Source organism: Mustela lutreola, chromosome 11 (genome assembly GCF_030435805.1).
Source record: "Mustela lutreola isolate mMusLut2 chromosome 11, mMusLut2.pri, whole genome shotgun sequence".
Classification (NCBI taxonomy): Eukaryota; Metazoa; Chordata; class Mammalia; order Carnivora; family Mustelidae; genus Mustela; species Mustela lutreola.
This window is the reverse complement of record NC_081300.1, coordinates 48,504,208-48,525,429: the sequence shown is the minus strand read 5'-3', so window position 1 is coordinate 48,525,429 and position 21,222 is coordinate 48,504,208. Positions and strand designations below refer to the sequence as shown.

At 43.4% G+C, this 21,222-nt stretch overlaps 1 protein-coding gene across 7 annotated transcripts in view; it reads left to right on the top strand.

The window, feature by feature from the left end:
* The window catches only part of GATA6 (GATA binding protein 6), a 131,455-nt gene that overhangs the window by 3,408 nt on the left and 106,825 nt on the right, over positions 1-21,222 (top strand). For 5 of the 7 annotated variants that reach the window (XM_059140493.1, XM_059140488.1, XM_059140491.1 and 2 more), the window contains 4 exons: positions 4,278-4,444; positions 7,955-8,080; positions 8,932-9,019; positions 9,110-9,219. In XM_059140493.1, coding sequence (XP_058996476.1) covers positions 4,278-4,444; positions 7,955-8,080; positions 8,932-9,019; positions 9,110-9,219 — 491 coding nt within the window. The remainder of the gene's footprint in view (positions 1-4,277; positions 4,445-7,954; positions 8,081-8,931; positions 9,020-9,109; positions 9,220-21,222) is intronic. The other 2 variants (XM_059140492.1, XM_059140494.1) reach the window with 2 other exon arrangements.

Sequence of the window (21,222 nt, the reverse complement as noted above, 5' to 3'; positions counted from 1 at the left end):
CACAATCCCTTCACATAATAGCTTCTCCTAGTTCAATTCTGTAGGGGTGAGGAATTGTGTTTCTCTTAGGGAGGGTATTTAAGAACTCCACTGTGGAAAAGATGCTAAGGAGGTAGTTGGCTTGGTCCTCGGTGAGAGAGGGAGGAAGAGAATACCTGGATTGGTCAGCCTTGTGACTATGCTGAGGGAAAGCTGGTGGAGGGGCCCATTTGCTGGACATGTCTGGAATTGGTTCTGCTGGTGGCCCCCCTGCCAGTCCTTGGAATCAGGAATCCTGGAGGTTCCACATCACTCCCAAGTCCAGAGTTCAGTCCGCCACTTAAGGTTTTCCAAACCACCGGTACCTTTCTTCCAGTGTTTGGGGGCAATGCGGGGTGAACTGGGAAAACACAATTGTCAAAACACCTGGAAACACCCCTGAAAAGTGGCTTTTTTTTTTTTTTTTTTTTTCTCAAGCAGAGATTATGAACTGTGGTGTCTGGCCTGACGAGGCACTCGGGGGATGCAGTATTCTGGGTTCTTCTAGGAGCTCCCATGGGTGTCTGTCTTTGTATTTAACCTGTTTGATAACATGACAGACTTCAAGAGAAAATCTTGTTGGGGACGGCGGGGGCTAGTTGTTTGAGTGGAGGCGTGAGAGAGAGGTGGCAAAGAGGCAGGAGACATGTCAGCCTAAATTAACCTACCTGGTGTTTTCACACTCCAGGTCTGGGCTTTTCCGGGGAGCCTCAGAGTTCCTTTTTGGGACGACAAATCTTTCAGGGGCCCTAACTAGTGGAGTGAAGTGATGAATTGGCAGCCTTGTATTCAGAAGGTCTACTGGAAAATGCCAGGGGCCTGAAAGCGAAAGATGTGACTTGAATCCTCCTCCTAGTAACACTGGGAGGGGGGGCAACAGGCTTTTTGGTAGCAGGTTCTTTTTTTCTGTCTCCTAAGATTCTGATCTCAGAATTCTTTCCTCTTTTCCTCTGCAAAAGTGGCCCTGGAGACCGTCTTTACCGTCGTGGGGAGTGGGTGTGGAGGACCCTGTTGGAGGAGAGACTCGAGAGCAGAGCATTGTCTCCTGTTGGGCAGCATAGGGACCCATGGCTGGTTCCCAGCTGGAGCTGAGAGACTGGGAGATGAAGATCTTCAAAGAATGGGAGGTGGGGGGACGGATTAGGGTGAGACTTTTTGTCGGGAATCCAGCTGGGAATCCAAAAGGGTGTGTGAATTGGGTAGGGGGCACCTCCATTTGGAGCCACATTCAGCAGCAGCACCTGTTTCAGGCGGGGACACACCTTAAGTGTGGTCTCCCTATCCCTCTCCCCATAGTCTTCGGCATTTCACAGGCCTGAGAAAGAGAAGTAGTCCCAGAAGATCTAATCAGAGTCTTCTGATGTTCAAAGTAGCTTGTTTTGTATAGAAAATCATTTCATCATTTCAGAAGCAGTATGCTGCAATTGCAGGCGAGTTAACAGATTTCATTTAAAACCAGCTTCTTGGGGCTCCTGGGTGGCTCTGTGGGTGAAGGCAGAGGCCTTCAGCTCAGGTCATGATTCCAGGGTCCTGGCTGGGGTGGAGCCCTCCATCGGGCTCTCTGCTCAGCAGGGAGCCTGCTTCCTCCTCTCTCTGCCTGCCTCTCTGCCTACTTGGGATCTCTGTCTGTCAAATAAATAAATAAAATCTTAAAAAAAAAAAAAAATCAGCCAGCTCCTTATCCCACCAGTTTTTCACTGAACTTCGAGATAGGACATTGCAAAATTAGAAAAATATTCTGTAGATCCAGAGTATGTTTAAACAGCAAGAACCAAAAATTCTGGGGAGGGGCTTGGGAACACCCAGCTTTTACATAGAGTGTTGAAAGAAGGCTGGAAGCTACTGAGAGAGAATCAGCTGGTCTTGGGGGTGGGGGAGGCGAAAGACCTAATTTTTGTTGCCCTCACCAGCGTTCTAAGAGCTAGAGAAACCTTGACCTCCAGTGGTTCTTCTCCCGCTTCCTAGCTAGATTCCTCCTTTTTCCACTCGGATAACAACCATTTTTGAAGGTACTCTTTTTTAATTGATCAGGGCAAACAGCAGGGCTAAAACCTGAGCCCTCAGCGTTTTCAACCTACACAGTGCGGAGGCTTTCAGGAACCTGCTGGATTTTGGTGGTGGGTGGGTGGGGGGTTGCTGGGGTGAGTCTTTACAGTGATTCAGTCCCTGAGCTCAGTGGCCTCCTAAATCCCCGCCAAAGTGTGTTCCATTCTTTGGGTCCCGGGATGGCATTCGCTGGTGCGCTCTGCTCCCCAGAGCCTTTTATTTTCTCTGAGTGTGGGGGGGGCCCTCAAATCAGTCCTGTTGGGAGATGATGCGTGTGGGGAAACTGGTGAACAAAAATGTCAGCACTTTTTAAGATTTTCTAATTTGTTAGAGTTTTTCTTACGTTAGTCCCTTGTAGATGGTAGCTGCTGGGTAAGGGGTAGCGGTCTGGAGAAAATGGGAGCTCTAGATGAGATTTAATTAGACATAAGCAAACTTCCTAAATTTTCCTTAAGCAAAGTCGAGTTTCAAGTTTTGTCTTTGGGTTTTCAGTTGACTAAAGAGATTTGAGAGTTCACAGTCTTCTCCTGGGAGTCTTTATTGTTTCCAGCCTGGGGGAATCAGGAGGCCAGGCCTAGGGCTGGGTTCTCCAGGGAATGCCCCACTCCTCTATCGAGAGGGTCTCTGATAGGTAACATTTTAAAGTCAACAACTAAGACAAATACCTTGTTTAACTTCAGTGTCCTTGAAGTCCTGAGCATTTTACTGATTACCGTAGTCAATAGTGGCTTTTAGGGGGGAGAAGAATAAATCTTTGTGATAGTGTTGTAAGTTGCAGTATCCTACAATAACTTTGAACTGCAGTTATGTAGGATGCTAGTTTCTTTTAAACTTAATTCTCCAGGAGGTGGGAGACTTGTTTTCTGGGGTAAATAGATTAATGGAATTAAAAGAGTATTCATGCCAAAATTTAAATATCTTTACAACTAGTAGTTGATGGTAGAAACCAGCTGTAAACTGCTTAGGGATGAGAAGAAAAGGTTTGCTAGCACACATTTTCAAATGAAGCTTTAAAATGTAATGTTTATTTACTTTAAAAATTAATTCTGAAACACTTCAAGAAAAGCCAAATTTAGATATTTAAATCCTCTATAAATAACCCTAAACAGAAGTATTTTTACTTTTATGAAGTGTCTTTTTAAAGTACTTAATAAGTACCTATCTCATTTTAGATAGTATTTATTCATTCATAGTCAACAAATTTAAGCGGAAATAATAAATGTTACAACCATTTACTCTTGATTTTTTTCTCTTACTAACAGGTTTAAGTTAGTTGTAAACACCAAAAATGAACCAAATAGTAACAAAGTGACAAAATTTAGGTATATTGCAAGTTTAGTGTATGAAAATATGAACGTTTCATTGAGCGTTTTATGTATGAAAATTTTATTTAGTGATGTTCTGAGTCAATAATACTAGCTGTTTGTAGATAGAAGCAGTTAGACCTATGTGGATCTCAAAATATATTAGTAAAGTTTTACTTAAGTCTTGTGGCATGAAAAGAAAACTTAACATTTATCCCTGTGCTTGTTAATGTTGGTGCTTTTTTCCCCTGGGGAGACCTGAGTTACTTACAGTCAACTGAGAGAGTGCCCAAGAACAGTATTTCTGATTTTACGTGTCCTTTTTTTTTTTTTTTTTTTTTTTAAATTAGAGAACAGGAAGGGTGACAAATAATAAATACTTTAAAAATTACTTGGGATAAAAGTAATAAGGTTGCCCGACTGTGTCCCAGGATATTTGTGGGCTCCGTGCAGGGGTCAGTGATCAGTGTTGATACTGTATGGTCGGCTCGGTTTGGCAAGGGGCACACTAATTATGATGGATTTCAGTTTTGAGACGCTTGGGAACAGCCGGAAAGGAGGTGTCAGGGGACCCAAACCGACTTGGCCATAGCTTCTTACACCTACGAGGTCCTTGGAGACTGAAGGCAGATGGCTGGGGCTCGGCCTGCAGCACCATCTCCTGCTCTTTCCTGGGGTTTCACTGAGCGCGCCCCAGGGCTGCAGAAGTATTGGACAAACGCTCGATAGCGACCACGGCCGGCCGCCTCCTGACTTGGCTGCTGAGCAGAGGGAGCCGTGGGGAAGGGCGCGGGCGGGGAGGCGGGCAGCATGTTGCCAGCCCTGGGGCCAGGGGTACCGGGGGGTCTTCCGGGGAGGGGCGGGAGCGGCGCGGCCTCACCCGGCCTCCTGTCCCCTCTGTCGCCGCAGACCTGCTGGAGGACCTGCCCGAGAGCCGTGAATGCGTGAACTGCGGTTCCATCCAGACGCCGCTATGGCGGCGGGACGGCACCGGCCACTATTTGTGCAACGCCTGCGGTCTCTACAGCAAGATGAACGGCCTCAGCCGGCCCCTCATCAAGCCGCAGAAGCGCGTGGTGAGTGCGAGCGCCGTCTTCGCCTTGGGCCGGGTCCTGAGCGGCGCTCCTGCTGTGGCCCGGGCGCTGCCGGCTTGTCCCGGGGCGTCCCCGCGGGAACAGGTGCGGCGCGGCCCGCGGGCGCCGCGTCTGCCCGAGCGCGGGGGACACACAGGCCCCGTTCACACCCTCGAGCTCCCGAGTGCAGGTGGCCCCGAAACCAGCGTCTGGGGAACGAAAGATAGCCTTTCCCTCACACTTCCACCCAGGGCATGATGTCTATACATGTGGAGGAGGAAGGTGTGGGGAGCTCCCATTTTAAAAATAACACACAAGTCTGTATTGATCTATCTCTGATGTACTTTTAAATGCACTAGAAAGATTCTGAAGGACACATAGTAATGACAGTAACCTCCGGGGAGGAAAACTGAGTATACCAATCCCGGTCAGATGAAGCGGGGTCTACTGTTAGGTCTGGTTTGGATTTTATTCTTGAAGAACCGGCTTGTTTATTCCCCTGCCCCCCCCCCCCCATATGACAGTCACAAACCCACACTCGCTTTCTCCCCACAGCCTCATTCAGGGTTCCTTTGATGCTGTTCTTACACCTTTGGGTCCCATCTACCTCTTCTCCTATGAAGTGAGAGATTTTAGCCCCCAAATTCCCTCCCTTTTGGATTGCCTTTGAGTTTGATGAAAATTTCCACTAACTTTTGTTACTTGTGAAAATCTAGCTGTTCAGAACACTACATAGAACTTAAAGGGGGAGAAAGGCAGTCCTAGGTGCTTCTCAAGTTGGGATTTTCACAGTCCAAATGCATTTTTTTACTATTTTAAATTAAGGAATTCTGATTTCTTCAGGGATAAATCTTAGAATTAGGTGTGGTTTTAGGAGAGGGCATTTACCGCTGTAGTGATTAGAGAAAATAAATGAAAGTGTTCGCAGGCCCCACTGTAGGGCTAACATTTGTTTAACCAAGCATTCATACTCTTAATACCTTTTAAAGTAGAATATTTTACAGTGAGATGCCAGACATCTTAAGTATCCAAGTAATTTATTTAATTGTTATACTCTAATTAGCAGGAACAAACGCTACACATGTTGTTTGTGTTAAATAGATTAGGGTGATATTGCATCACAATGGAAGTCTGACACCTTAAAGAGAAGCAATTAGTTTTATGGTTGTTTTGTTTTTAATGCATTTAAAATAAAGTGGCTGAGGCTAATTTAATGTATGTGCCTTAAACTTGTTACAACTTCCCACAGCTTAAAATAGTCTTCAGAGGGCATCCTGCATTTCATTTCAGCATCTGCCTTCCTATGGTTTTCATTTCTTAACGCATCATATTAAGAAAAAGTAGTGGCCAGAAAATACCCGGGAAGTTTGTTGTTTTCATGTCTGAACAGTGAAACTGATTTTTTTTTTTTTTTTTTTTCCTGGAAAGGTACATTGAACTGAATTCTAGCTGAGTTCAGCAAAGTCACCTTTTCTTGAGCTTGAGGGAAAAATTGGTAGAACTCCGAGTAGCTGATTAGGTTCTAGTTGGATTCTAAATTTGATCTAGTAACATACATGTTTAGAAGTGCCATTTGTTTCGTGCACTTACCAGGAAAGAGTTTTTAACATCTCCTAAATCTGTTGGTCTTCCTTCTGTGTGGCAGGTGTCTTGGCCGTGACCAAGGTCTGCCATTGTGCTTTGTAAATGGATTATAAATGATACCAATTGAAGGGCGTGTTCATCAATTAGTTCTTGTGGGCTTCTTATTTATGGTTTTGATGGATCTAGCTTAGTTCTCAGAAGGTTGAACCCAGGTTTGTTTAGCCAGCAGTCCAGAACCAATCACTGTGAATTTGAACTTGTAATACATTGCAAAATAAGAGATTTATGGTGTAACTTGAATTCCTTGTCAGTGATGAATATAACTGAGATCACTTGTTACAAGGAACTTTTATAACCCATTCACCTTCATTTCTCATGTTTATGGAGACTGGCTTCACTTATGATTTGCAGTTGACAGTCATAAAATTCTTTGTTACAATGGCAAATTCTGATAACAAGGTTACTTCACGTTGGCTTCAAATTCCACTGGAAACTGTCATAAATGACCTGTTTATAAAATGAACCTCCTTGTCCCTAGTTCGCTGATTCACATTCATGAAGAGAAAGGCGTTCTTTCCTAGGAAATTATTTTATTTTAACCATAAAAGGAAAAAGAAAGCAACAAGTCCCGATGTGTAAGGTTTTATGTTTTTATCATTTTAGCAAAAACAGTCCCACAAATGGTTGCCTGTCAGGCAAGCATGTACATTTCAACCAAAAGTCAATCTATTTTTTCATAGCGTTGAGTTCTAAGCTAAGAAGTTTACCAGTGTCTATGATTTGTGTTTAAAGGATAGTGCTACAGTAATACAATAGGATGTGAATTGCAAAATAGGACGTAAATGCAAAATTCAATGTTTTTTAAATATGTAAGCAGAGGATTTGATAAATCTGTCCTTAAACCTGTGGCTATTCAGTACACCCTCAATTCCAGTTTTTATTGTACATCTTGAAAACTATTCTTTTCTGAAATTGGTATAGCTAACTTCTGAATTCTGTCAAAAAAACCTTTGACTTACATTTGTCCTTGGATTTTTCCTCACAGCTTTTTTACTGAAGTCATGGTGCTGTTTTTTAGTTGCCTATCTAGGTAATTTTAAAAACAAATTTAGATTTTGGCATTTGGGGTAAGAACTTACACTACTAGTTTAAACTCTCCTTCTTTATAACTCACACATAATTCAGATGAGATAAATTCCCTCTAAGGATGTTATGGGCATACAGGGAACATGGAAATCAGAATGACAGTGCCTTTTCTGATAATACCAGTTAATTCTTCTATGAGCAAAAGTTGGGACTCTACTAACTGGATGAAAATACATCCCTATTACTGTAAGACAATGCCAGCATTAAAACAGTGCTGTAACATTCGCTTATCCTTTGTAAAAAGAGTACAAGAATGCAGGTGGTAATTAAGAGATGTGTTAGAATACATTTCTTTATAAAAACTCTGTACATTTTACAAGATCTATTTCTGTCTTCTGTCTGCCTGTCTTCTGTAGTTTGGGGGTTACTCCTGTGCATATACCTGAGAAATAGACCCTGATTATCTCTAGCTTCCATGTGGAGTAGAGACTGCCCAAAGACACTTGCGACACTGGAGTTGAGGGGAGGTTGTGATTGAGTTTTCATGACACATCCCAGACCTCTGACAGCAGTGAGCACAGTTAGTTGGCCGATATTGTGACTCAGTCTCTGCATGAATATTCCTGGAGCAACCCAAATACTCTTGGGGGATAGAGCACCCAATGTGATTCAGGAAGGTCATCTAATTAGTTTATACATTTTTCTCAGGGGACCTTCTATTTTTTTTTTTTAAATACAATAAAAGGTCCACGCTTACGACCACAGGGAAAGGATACATTAATGTATGTAGCAGATGCGTAGTCACTTACATCTGTACACTTACTTTTTTGTGCTACTTTTTAGCCTTCTTCCCGGCGGCTTGGACTGTCCTGTGCCAACTGTCACACCACAACCACCACTTTGTGGCGCAGAAATGCCGAGGGTGAACCTGTGTGCAATGCTTGTGGACTCTACATGAAACTCCATGGGGTGCGCCACCTGTTTGCTCTTGTGTATACGTGTCTAGTCTCTCATTTGTACGTGGTGTCCATTAAAAAAAGGTCAAGGAGAGGGAATGAAAGTGAGGAATCTGATGTTCTCTGTGCACGTTATTGAATTGAGGATGTTAATTAGAATACAATTAACCTTATATACCAGTAAGAAACAAGAAAATGCTGCCAATTAAACTGTCACACACATCCATGGTAAGACACCCCAATTGTAGAAATAATAAAAAGTACTTCCAAATGGAACGAAAAATCTGCATTTTAGAATCAAATGTAGTAGTAACTTTTTTAAACTGTAAACTCAGAAAAAGCATAGAACCAAATAGAAATGCATAGTTAACTAGTTTATATCTTGACTTTTAATATGATCAGGTCCGTTTATGCAAAGGAGCAATGAGATATATTCGGTAGTCCTATTTAGCAACATCTTTTGAAGGATAGCATGAAATACTAAAAACACATCAGTCTTAAAAAGGAAATTAACCTTGTATGTGTAGGAGGAAGAGAATACACAATCTCCTTGAAATAAAAGTGCGTACCCAGCGGTTTTACTCTGCAATTGAAGTTGTTAAAAACGATAAACAGTTAAGTTGAAGGAAAAATTTTCCCTGGCAAATCATTTCATTTTTCTCCAAAGGAATCTGCATTTGATAGGGAAAGTATAGTCTGTACATTTTGGGATCTGTTGAGCATGTATAAAAATTGGACTGAAATCGATGCCAACTTCTTTTAAATGAGGGCTTTCAGTACTGATGTTGAGTTCTTCGGTTAAAGTTGGATTTTTTTTCAATGTAATATTTATTAAACTTAAAGCCTGTATGAAAATTTTTTTAGGTGCCTCGACCGCTTGCTATGAAAAAAGAGGGAATTCAAACCAGGAAAAGAAAACCTAAGAACATAAATAAGTCAAAGGCTTGCTCTGGTAAATAAAATGCTATTTTATTGAAAGGTATTGGCCAACTGTGAGACTAGAATATGTGTATATTTATGAGGTTAATTTTGACTGTTGCAGGTAGTAGCAATAATTCTGTTCCTATGACTCCAACTTCCACCTCTTCAAACTCAGATGACTGCAGCAAAAATACTTCCCCTACAACACAACCAACAGCCTCAGGGGTAAGTGTGAAAGCAGCGCAGCAGTCTTTCAAAGCTAGTGGGTTGCTCTGCTGTATATTATCTCAAATTTTATCTTATCTGGTAGTACAATAATCTAAACCAACAGTTCAGTTTAGTTAGCTGATACCTAAGAATAGTTTTCAGAGGAGATTACATTTGAATGTCAACAAAATGACAAACTTAAGTACTTTACAAACCTCTTAATTAAGATCTATATCGTTTTTTTTATGGTTAAATTAACCCAAGTAAAAGCAAGAAGTTTTGGGTTGAAGTGCTTGAAGTTGTTTTATTTCCAGGTTACTGTCTGAGCTGCTGTATATATGGATTTCTGATGGAGATCAGAACAACTATGAACTCGCAGGTTTTATGGACATCTGTGCCCGGGGCCTTTACATTGCTTTTGCTTATCATAGGGACTCCCATCTTTTTTCCCTTTGTTCTCTTCCTTCCCTTACTGTTTGTTTATTTATTTAAAACAAAGCTTAGCATTATGTATTCTCTGGTGACGTATTTACTGATCATCCTTTACCTGCTGGCCCCTTGCTGCTGGGGGCTCTGGCCTTGTAGTGCGCCTTCTTGATAACCTGGCTTGCTTCAGCCTTTGCCCAAACTTGGTTTGTGAGGTTTGTAAATAATTCATGCTCTTAAGGGTAAGGATGCTGGGGGCTTTGTGAGGATCCCAGTTTGTGTAAAGGGGTGATTCCCACCCTAAATTTGTTTTCCAAATTTACCTGGAATGCTCTTGAAGAACAACCAGGCCTTATCCTAGGCCTCCCTGGGATCCCGGGGGCCGATCTGGGCCACAGGACTTTACAGCAGGCCCTGGTGATACTTTTTTTTTTTTTTTAGGATTATGCTAGTTTAAGGCAAAACACAGGCATTAAAACCCCTATTTACTTAGTAATTGTTTTTGTTTGTTTGTTTGTTTTGTTTTTTACAAGTAGCTTTGCCCAGTTCGGGGTACTTTGAAATGCTACAGATTCCTGGGCTCCACCCTGGATTTTCTGAGTCAAAGTCTGTGGGGTGGGGCTTGGAGAATTGTGTTTTTGAATCAGCGCCCCAGGTGAAATTGAAGCTTGTTGCCCTCGAGGTGTTTTCTGACCTGGGTTTTGGAACCACAGAGCTGGTTTCTTTTTGTCCTATTTTCAACAGCTTAGACAAGTAAAAATGAAACATTAAAAAAAATTAAATTTGATATTTCTGTTGGTCCTCCATCCCAAATTGTTTTTCGGCGTTTTCTTTCCAAGAAGTCAGTTCAGAATTTTCACAAGGCAAAAAAAGCCTTTCGGTTGTTTGTTGCAGATAGATGTTAAATAACATTTGTAGCCTTTGTAAAGGTGAACTCTGGTGCAAGATGATGTTGGTGGGGTTTTTTTTGTTTGTTTGTTTGTTTTTTTGTACAGAGGGTTAGGTGTAATTTTAAGAGTTTCCAGTGGTAAATAGAACAGTTACTTACGTGGAAATGGAGAAATAAAGATTATTTATACCTTATGTTCTAAGTTCTCAGCAGCACTTCTGTAGCAGCTAAATGAGGCAGAACGAGGTTTAGGGTTTTGAAAGCTCTGGGGAGCAGCCATCCAGGTTTTTGGCTTGGGTGTCAGTTTGTTCTGCGCCGAACTGCGGATGGCTGTGGGCTTCTGGTCACTTGAGTTTGTCTGGGTCGGCTGAAGCCTGGAAAAAGCCAGATTTGAATGATAAATGGCATAGGAATACAGGTATTTACCCAACAATGGACTTGGGGATGTGTCGTTCCTTTTGCTTTCCTGGTTTTGTGATGTGAAATTTCAAGAAGAGCCCTTTGTGAGGCTGATCTGTCCTCCTCCGAGGGAGGAACAGTGGGAAGTCAGTGATGGGGTCTGGTTCTGGCCTTGCTTGCAGGAGGGACCTCGGGAGCTGTGCTGGCCATACCCCAGCGGCTTGGCTGGGCATTTCATCTCCCTTGAGAGCATGGAGAGAGCTTGCTGGCCCTCGCCCTTCGGAGGAATGCTCCATTCTTTGCTAGAGGCCAGGCGGCAGAGCAGTAAGGATTTTGGAGGTTGGTGGAGTTGGAGAGCAGTTCCGTGCACCGTCTTGTGCTGTAAGACCCTCCTAGCACTCCTTAGCCCTGGCAGCCTCTACCAGAGCCAGCCCTGTGAGCTGTTGACTGGAGGGCAGTGTGTGTGTGTGTGAGAGAGAGAGAGAGAGAGAAAGAAAGAGAGAGCACCCGCTTATGTGAACCCAAGCCACCTCAAAGGTTTCCTGACACCTTTTCCCAGGGCAGTGGTGCAGATTGCCTGCCCCCCTCTCCCTACAGGGACCCCACTGCCCCAGGGTTCGCTCACTCTCCAGGACAGCCCTGTCAAAGAGGGGTTGCTGGAGCCATCCGTGATGGACTAACAACTCACCTGTTAGTCCATCACGGATGGCTCCAGCAACCCCTCTTTGACAGGGCTGTCCTGGAGAACAGGCCCACATGCCTTTGGGAACTGTCCCCCTCCAGCCCCTCCATGAATAATGGTCATAGACCCAGGCAGTCTCCCAAGGTGACTACCGAGGAGTGCCAGTGTGTGTGCCCCGTGGTTCCTGAGGACCTTCAGAGCCTTCTGTGCATGGGTTGGGTCTTGGTGTGTCTCTGCTGAGAACCTTGCTGGGGGAGTTGTCTGTGAGCTGCTGGTGGAAGCATTTTGGGAAAGGTGTCTGTGCTGACAAGATGTATCATTTTCCAACCATTTTAGTCACAGTTTCTATAACATTGGAGGCGGCTGGTGAGGTGACTGGATGATTCTAGGATTTGGGAAGTGCTGTAGGTGAGAAAAACAGTTCCATGCACAGAGCAAGGTTGTGCCTGGTATTCAGCACGCAGCGCCCTGGTTGGCTCAGCCAGCCTTTAAGCCTCCTTTGAACAGTGGGAAGTCAGTGATGGGGTCTGGTTCTGCCCCTCCCATTGATCTCCAGTGGCCCCCGTGGCTGACGTGGTGGAAATTTGTAGTTCAGGGTTATTTCACTTGCATAGGGTCATCAGAGCTACAAAACAAAGGCTAATCTTAGGCATACTCCCAGTGGAAGACAGGAAGGGGAGGGCATATGATGTAAGTGGCAACTTAATGATCGGAACAGCAAGGAAAAATCAAAAGATGGTTGCAGTGGTCCACAGCAGACCTGCTGTTCTTTTAACTCCCCCCGCCCCTCCAGAAAGCAACATAGGAGATGGTCAGAAGTATAGCCTTCCCAGCAGGCTCCTTTAAATCCTGATATTCCTGCCCTGCCCTGCATGTAGGGGCACCAGGTTCCCATGGCTGGTTCCTGAGCTACCCTGGCAGGAGCTGAGTGTTCTGGAGGGAGGGTAGTTGTCTGCTGCTGTGAGCAAAGGCTTGACAAGTGTCTCAGGGTCACATATACATTTTTGCGGTGCTCTGAGGCCTCATGTCTTCCCTTACTTACCTACGATAAAGCTACAGTGCTTTAGCTTTCTTTCTGTATACTTACTGCTAATTTGTGTTTCAATTTAGACCTCTTGGAAAAAGAAGACAATCCTCCTGATGGTCATCAGGTTGCTGACTTGGCCACCTTATGACACAGTTTTGTGTACTTTTTTTTTTTTTTTAATGACTCAGTTTCTCTCTCTCGTTTTCCTGTGTGGTGTGTGTGTTGGAGACAGAGGGAAGGCAGTGTGATTTTTTTCTCCTGAGATTGGGAAGGCTGACTGCCATGCAGTCTAATATTAAAACAGCCTCTGTCTTGTCCTTTCAAATTCTTGTGTTTGTTAAGAAATGTGTTAAACTTAAATTTTGGTAGGCAGTTGATTAGTTTTGTGCTTTTTGAACTTTATAGATACATTTTCCAAGAAAGGTCTTACGCGGTAAAATTTTCTTACACATAGAGGTTTACTGAAAAATAGGTATTTGGTTGACTTAAATAAGTAACATTTTCTTTGGCATTTATATTCTCTGGTGGATTGATTGTAAGAATATTTAAATCGTTCCTTGAATTCCATTTATTGACTAAATTACATCTTAACAGGTTGGTTTTTTTGGGGGGGGGGTTGTTACTTCGGAGGCAAATAGGAAACATGTTCTGTTCTAGCAATTCCCAAATTACATTTATTTGTTTTCCAAATAAGATTCAATAATGTATAAATATTCTTACCCCTCCTGTAATTTGTAACTAAAAATTAATAAAACTGGAGAATTACTCTACATATATGTAAAATATATGGTCAGTAGTATAGCCTTCCCAGCAGGGAATATACACAATATATTGTATATATACAATATATTGTGTATGTGTAATAGATATGTATACTCTGTAGATATCATACATAACTGTATGTATATGTTTTGTAGCTCAGTCCCCAAATTTTATAGATAAAAGGTATTTCACAATTTCCTTCATGAGAGGAAGAATGAATTTGGGGACGAAATTAGCAGTAAGACGTAATGTTTGCGAATGAGAAATCAGTGAACACATTTGCCTGCCTAAAAGTAGTTCCATAAATAATTCTCTAAAAAAATTAAAAGCTACTTAAGTTTATTATTAAAACTGCAACTGTAATGTCGAAGTCATCATGAAACATGCAGCATCCAACATTGGAACAAATGGAGGTGAACTCTGTTGGACTAATCCTTGCTTTATAGTTCTTGCTGGATTTAAAAAAATAACTGTGCCCTGGAAGGTGGTGCTTACAACGGAGTAAAACAAGGTACCTGATCTCAGATTGTTGCTAATGTGGGTAGGGGTGGGGGAGCATGTGTAGAGACTGAGCGCCAGTCAGATGTGGAAGGTGCCTTAAACGAGGGTCACCTTGGGGCAGGAATGGAAAGGAGGGAGTGGTTGATGCTGACCACGTAGTGGGAAATGGCTGCTCAGAGTGCATTTGAGTGAGTGGAATAGGACTTTCAGGGCAAAGGAAACGCTGGGTTGGAGCGCTCCAGAAAGGAGCTTGGGCATCGGCGCTACTTTGAGGACACAGTTGTAAGTGTCTGGTGTTGGCTGGAGCCTCGGGTGTGGAGCCAAAGGCAGGAGGTGAGACGATGAGGTGAAGACGTGGAAGGTACACCTTTGAAACAGGCAGAAATCCATAAAGGCACCCTTAAATGAGGGGCTCAGAGTGCCTTCATTTCTAAATGTGGACTTGTCTAATCCCGACGTCTGTCTCTGTGCTAGAGTCCCACAGTTAAAGCATTCTTCAAAGGATTTTGGTAATTGATGTAAAAAAATGCTAGTATGCTCCTGCTTTGACATTTTACAAGCAGGGTTTCCCCTCATCATTAGTAAGGAAAGGACTCCCTTCTAGGAGCTGGTGGCACGCACTGGCCTCAGGGCAGACGCTGTAGGCCTCAGCCCAGGCCCTTCGTTCTCTGTGCCCATGGCTTCTGAGGGCGCGATGGTGTGGGCTGGCTGCCTGCTGAATGTTCTCCAGAGCGGACACCTACCAGGCATGGTGTGTTGGCGATAGGAAATGTTTCTGTACCTTTGTGGTGCATTGCTGGTAATAGACAGCTTCCACGAAGAGAGGCAGATGTCCTCAGCCTGAGACAAAGACCCCATCTCAGATTGGAGGCTGGCCGATCTGCCCCTTTGCGGGGGGTGGGGGGGGCATTTACTGCTGATGGGTCATTTTCTCGATACTAAATAGATACTTCTTTCCTGCCTCATTTATTCTCTGGGATGCTGTGTGCCTAGATAGACCTGTGTCCCGACTGCTGTCCCTCCTTGGTGATAACTGTATTCAACGACCTGGTCAGAAAAAACACTGCTTCTGGCTGTGTAGTGCTAAAGCTCGGGCTGTAAGGGGTTTGAAAGAGTTAATGGGCACCCCAAGTGTTGCCAGGGTATCTGGGTGTCCTCAGAAGGCCTTGTGAAGAAAGGCTAGGTACTTTGTAGGTTAATATTTAAAGTTCTTTTTAATAGATGTTATGTGTTAATATTTAAATCCTATGCTGAAAATTGGAAAATGCCGCTTCCCAGTCATGTAGCTTGCTTCCGTCTTAGCAAATTGAGACAACACTGTCCTCTTCTCCAGGTGATTGGATCACACTGGGATTTAATTGTGGCATTCTGGTTGGTCACAAAATAATAATTCTGGTTATTATTGATTATTCCTACAATAGTTAAGTATCTGAAAGGTACATTCATGAAGGACTCAACATGTACCGTATGAGCTGTTTTCACTCAGAGAAACTGGACTCTGCAGAGCAGTTCTGAATGAGGCTTCTGGAGGGGGACAAAAAAATGACTGCCCATCTCTTCAGTTCAGTATTTTTTTTTTACAGGAGCCTTTAGGTTGAAGGAGAGCAGGGCATTTTATTAGTGTTAGCCCTGCATTTTGTCGTTGTACTCTTGCTCTTGAGACGCTCTCTCCCTTGTCCATATACTTCATTTACAAGATACTGGACATAGAAAGCAGGTTTTAGGAAAGCAGAAACCTGCTTCTCCCAAGTACTTTCTGTGTGTCAGGCATTCTGTGTACATTCTCTCTTTTATTCATAATTATCATTTCACCTGTGGTGGTCCATTTCCATTTTGATTTGGGTAGGGGGGAGTTGGACTCTGGAAAAAGTAACAGGCTCAAGGTTATATACGTACTAAGAGGCAGGATTTGGACCCAGGTCTGGCAGTTGGTGTTATCACTGGCATACAAGATTTATTTTTTTACTACTAAATTTTAATTAATTTAAGTTCAGTTCATTAACATGTAGTATATACTAGTTTAAAGTGTGGCATACTCGAGTAAGACGTGATAGATGATGTGAAATCTTCAGAGAGAAGACATACTTTCCTAAATCTGACTAATTTTCATTTGTAATTTAAGCATCAAAAAACCGTCCTGCAGGTGGGAAACAGGTGGGAAAATTTCACCAGAGAAGTGATTTGCTTGTAACCAAACATAAGGCACATTGTACAGATTTTCCTGTCTTTCTAAATAAGTTGTCTTACAGTACTAAGACTGTGTTAATTGGATAATAAAAGGATAACAGGTAGTGAAATTTAGCCTAACGTGATTATTGTGAAGGCTCTCTCACAATATCAAATACAAGGTCATAGTATGGAGATCCTTCTAATGGTGTGTGATTTCCGTCTAATAATCGTGAGTGTCCCGTTAGTTGGAATTGTGCACAATCTTCAATTTGCCTTCAGTTTGTTTTTATGAAATCATTGAAAAAGCATTCGGTAGGCAAGTGTCCATTTCCCCGCAGAATTTATGGCCCGCGATACTCTATTCTAAATGAATAAAAAGAGTTAAAAAGTCATTAATCTCCCACCAGGGTCTGAGAGAGTGCTGCAGTTAGGTTTTATGATTGCCTCATTTATAAGCCAGGATCCAGAGGGACTCCATAAGGTCACAGAACCAGCTGGTGGTGAAGCCGGGGCTGGAACCGATGTCTCCTGCCTCCCCGTCCCGGGGCCGTTACCGCTCCCAGGGAGTTGACCAATCATCACAGTTATTAATATCCCACTTGCCACTCGCTACAAGCCATGAACGTAAATATTTTGTTGGCATTTTATCTTCACCCTCCCTACGTGCCAGGCTCCCTTTCTTCTTCCAGTTCCTTCTAATAACTCACGTTCCTGTCTGACCACATTGGCCTTTGCTGAGAAAGTCACACGCCAACCTGGCAGGGAACATGGAAGCATGTGGAGTTCGCATACTTTCATTTTGATCTCAAGGCCTTTTCTGGACGTCCCCCTTTTTGTCTTGTCTGCTCAGCGCCTGTGTGTATGTGCATGCCTGGGTGTGACGGGGAGAAGAGTGAGGAGGAAGAGTTCAAGATGCATCTAATACCCAGTGCGTTTATATATGTATGAGGAGTCAGCCCACCTGTATCATCTTTGAAATAGTTTCTAATACATATATCCCCGCAATTTATCACAGGACTGTGCTGTGTTTAATAAGTGACTCATTATCACAGTCTGAAAGCCCGGATGCTAGGTGAGGAAGAAGTGTGGGCAGGCTGTCCTGCGCCTTCTCCTGGCCTCAGGTTAGTTAGAAGGCTTCATCTTAGAACACACATTTCTCTGCAGATTACAGATTTCCTTGTAGTCCCCCCCCCCGCCGCCCTCCCTCTATAAGAATATACAAATTGTCACAAAACATGAAATAATGTTACGGGAAAACATGGCCAAATTTAAGAAATCCTGGCTTAGAACGCTCTGAAATGTTATTGCTAAATGAATCTTCGAAGAAAATGAATTCCTTTACTGGAACAAAAGTAATTTATTATGCCTTTCGTGGGTGTCTGCCAAAAGAGTTACTAGCAATATGAGGATCTAATGGATATGAATTAAATACAGTCTGCTAGCTAGCTTTGTTCCTGTTGAGATCTACCTGTTAATTTTTTTCTGAAATTTTAATAATTTTAAAAAAGCATCTCCAAACACAGGTGTTGGAATATGCGATAATTCATAATTCGGCTCGGGTTGCACCAGAGCCAGCGCTTGGAAATTGTGGGACTGAGCACAAATAGATGATTCTGTTGACCTCAGATTTTAAGAAACACTTGAAAAATAAAGGACAGGTATTGATCTCTGTGTTCTGTTGGAGTCTTGTGAGTCAATAGCCCCAAGTCAGTATCTGAGGATGTTTAAATTTGCTTGCTATGCTGCTGTTTTTATTGTTAACGTGGCCTGGTTTCACTGGAGCTGGGGCACCCACTTGGGAATCCTATTTTATCTTACTAAGGACACACACACTTTTAATTTAAAGCCCTGATTAAGCTTATTTGCTGGATTCTTGGTGAAGTCTCCGTAGGGTCTGAAGTTTATTCTGGGGGTTCACAGATTAGCAGCTGGAAGGAAACAAATTCAGGCATCCAGGCGCTAGCTCCAGCTGTACGTGTGACTATAGTAAGCTGCCAAGGTTTTGTAAAGCCTCTGTTTTCCTCCTCCTAAAGGGAAAAGTAATTCCTACCATCTGGTCCTCAAGACCATTGTGTAGTGTAAGTGGGAGATGCCCACAGACCTCTTTGAAGCCCAAGAAGAGCAGCACTATTTAAACATAATCTTGGAGTTCATGGCATTGTTTTTTTTCCCCACCCCAAGACATTAGAAATAACTCCCTACCTTTCTAAGGGGGGAAATTAAGAAATGTAGACTCGTGGTATTAACAAAGTAAGCATGGTTTTTTGTTTTGTTTTTTAAGATTTTATTTGAGGAGCACCTGGGTGGCTCAGTGGGTTTAAAAGCCTCTGCCTTTGGTTCAGGTCATGATCCCAGGGTCCTGGGATTGAGCCCTGCATATGGGGCTCTCTGCTCAGCAGGAAACCTGCTTCTCCCTCCCTCCCTCCCTCTCTGCCTACTTGAGATCTCTGTTAAATAAATAAAAATCTTTTCAAAAAAGATTTTTATTTGAGAGAGCATGCAGGAGTGTGTGTTGAGGGGATGGGGAGGGGCAGAGGGAGAAGCAGACTCCCCATTGAGCTGGGAGACTGACATGGGGCTCAATCCCAGGACCCCGACATCATGAGATCGCAACCTGAGCTGAAAAGGCTTAACCAACTGAGCCACCCAGGCGTCCCTAAAGTAACCATGTGTTAAATATTTTTGTTTTTCTGATAGCCACAATTTTTCATTCCTTGTGGCACTTAATGCTTACCCTTCATAATGCTGTATTGCAAATGCTGCCGGCGTCTCCGACCATGGTCTGCTTTTGCCGATTAAGATGGTGAGATTAAAATACTCATCCAATTTGGAAAGGCAGTTCTGTTACAAAAGATCATAATTCACCAGGTTTAAATCTTTCCTCAGGATCCTTTACAACTTTGACTACAACAGAGTCATCCGTTTTGATTCATTTTAGAAGATAAACTTTTCCTTTAGAATGCCAGTGACTTCAAGTCATGCTCCCCCCCACCATTTACGTTTATAATCAGCTTTTAAAAAAAAAGATTTTATTATTTATTAGAGAACAGAGGGAGAGCAGGAGCAAGGCGCAGAAGGAGCATAGGGAAGGGGAGAAGCAAGCTCCTTCGTCACTGAGCCGGGAGCCCAGAGCAGGGCTCCATTCCCAGGACCGTGAGACCATGACCTGAACCAAAGACAGACATTGAACCGACTGAACTACCCAGGCGCCCCTGTAATCAGCATTTTACTATTAGTTCAAGGTCATTTCAACTTTGGGCTGTGCCTTTATTCACCGTTAAAACTTGCTATTTTTTTTTTTTTTTTTGTTAAAGATTTTATTTATTTATTTGACAGAGAGAGACCACAAGTAGGCAGAGAGGCAGGCAGAGAGAGAGAGGAGGAAGCAGGCTCCCTGCTGAGCAGAGAGCCTTATGCGGGACTCGATCCCAGGACCCCGAGATCATGACCCGAGCCGAAGGCAGCGGTGTAACCCACTGAGCCACCCAGGCGCCCTAAAACTTGCTATTTGAATGTCACTTTTCCCCAGGGTAGGTAGTTGCATAGAATTGCTCTTCCCTCCTTAAAAAGGGCATCATCCTGGGGTATGGATGGAGCCTAGCCTACTGAGGTCCAGAAGGGGCGAAAGGACCCAAGAGGACAGCCAGTGAGCTCTCCATGGAAGAATTTGCTTGTTAAGTCACACACAGAACATAACTAAAATATTCTGCTAAAAGCTGAATTAGGTCAGTGGCTGTAGGCACAATGACTTTCTTTGGGAGAGAAGGTGCTTAATGTTCTTTCGAGTCGAGTTGTTAATGGGAGACATAAAGGGTTTTGTTGTGATCGACAATTTTTGGGATTTTTAAGGATCCTGATAGAGATGGAACCCGAGTGTGTGTATCTTCTTGTGCTATTCACCTAAACTCTAATTGATGAGCCACTTCTGTGTCTCCCTCCAAACTGAAATAAGTACAGTTTTTAGAGTTAAAGTTCACTTAACCTGAAAGTGTTTCTTTTTTGTTGGAATATGGTTTTATTTATTTATTTATTTAATTTATTTTTTGAGGCAGGCCTCTGGAAAGCATTGTGAGAGCCTAACCTAGAGGTTACAAAAGCAGAGAAGAGAGCGTTGGCAGTGAGGTATGGCTGGTTTTCCCTCACAAGAAAAAGCCGTAACCACAAGCTTACTTAGATGTGTAGGAAGGACAGACCAGAGGCCACGGAAGCCGACAGTCTGAGTTCTAGCTAAGGAAGCAGTGTGATGATCATCAAAAGTCTCAGCTTTGGGAATGATCGGAGACACTCACCTCAACCTGCCTGGGGCTCTGTGTATGTGTTTCTTCTGCTCAGGACTTCGTTAAGAGAGATTGTAACACAGAGGACTGAACACATTCCAGTCGTCTCCTTTTTGGTTTCCTTCCTTTCAGAGATGAAATTTATGTTTGGAACTCACAGGCTAGAAAAGCCGTGTTCTGGAATGGCTGTGTCCTCCAGAGCTGCTTTGGGAGCTGTCTCTGGGCCTGCCTGTAAGGGAAATGTGCAGTAGTGGAAAAGATAAGAGACCGGACAGGGTTGGTGAGAGCCCCCTGTGAGCCAGACACTGCTGGGCACTGACTTCAGGAGTTCATCATATTAGAAATCCTTGACTCTTCAGGGGACGTCCAGGGGGCTCAGTCGGTTAAGCAACTGCCTTCGGCTCGGGTCATGATCCCAGGGCCCTAGGATTGAGCCCCATGCTGGGCTCCCTGCTCATTGGAGAGGCTGCTTTACCCTCTGCCTGCCTTACCCTCTGCCTGCCTCTCTGCCTCCTTGTGCACTCATTCTCAAGTAAATAAACAAATAAATAAATAAATAAAATCTTGACTTTCCCACATCATATCCAAAAGTTGTTCTCACAGGGAAAAAAAAAAAATGCGTGTGATCTAAAGATGAATTGTGCCTACTTCACAGGCTAGTGGACATTTTCCATGTGGCTGCTTGGCATAAGCCTGGGTTGTTAGTCCCTGAAATCATTTATTCCTTGAAGAGGGAGATGGCCAGCCCAGCCACTCAGCTGGGTCTCCTACCTAACCTGGCCTGAGTTCAGTGCTAAGCCCTGGCCGAGTCTGGAGCTGATAACACATTCTTTCAACAGGAAGTGCCTCCATTTTCAGTTGTCTGTGGGAGGGTGGAGGGCAGATAAGCCGTGAA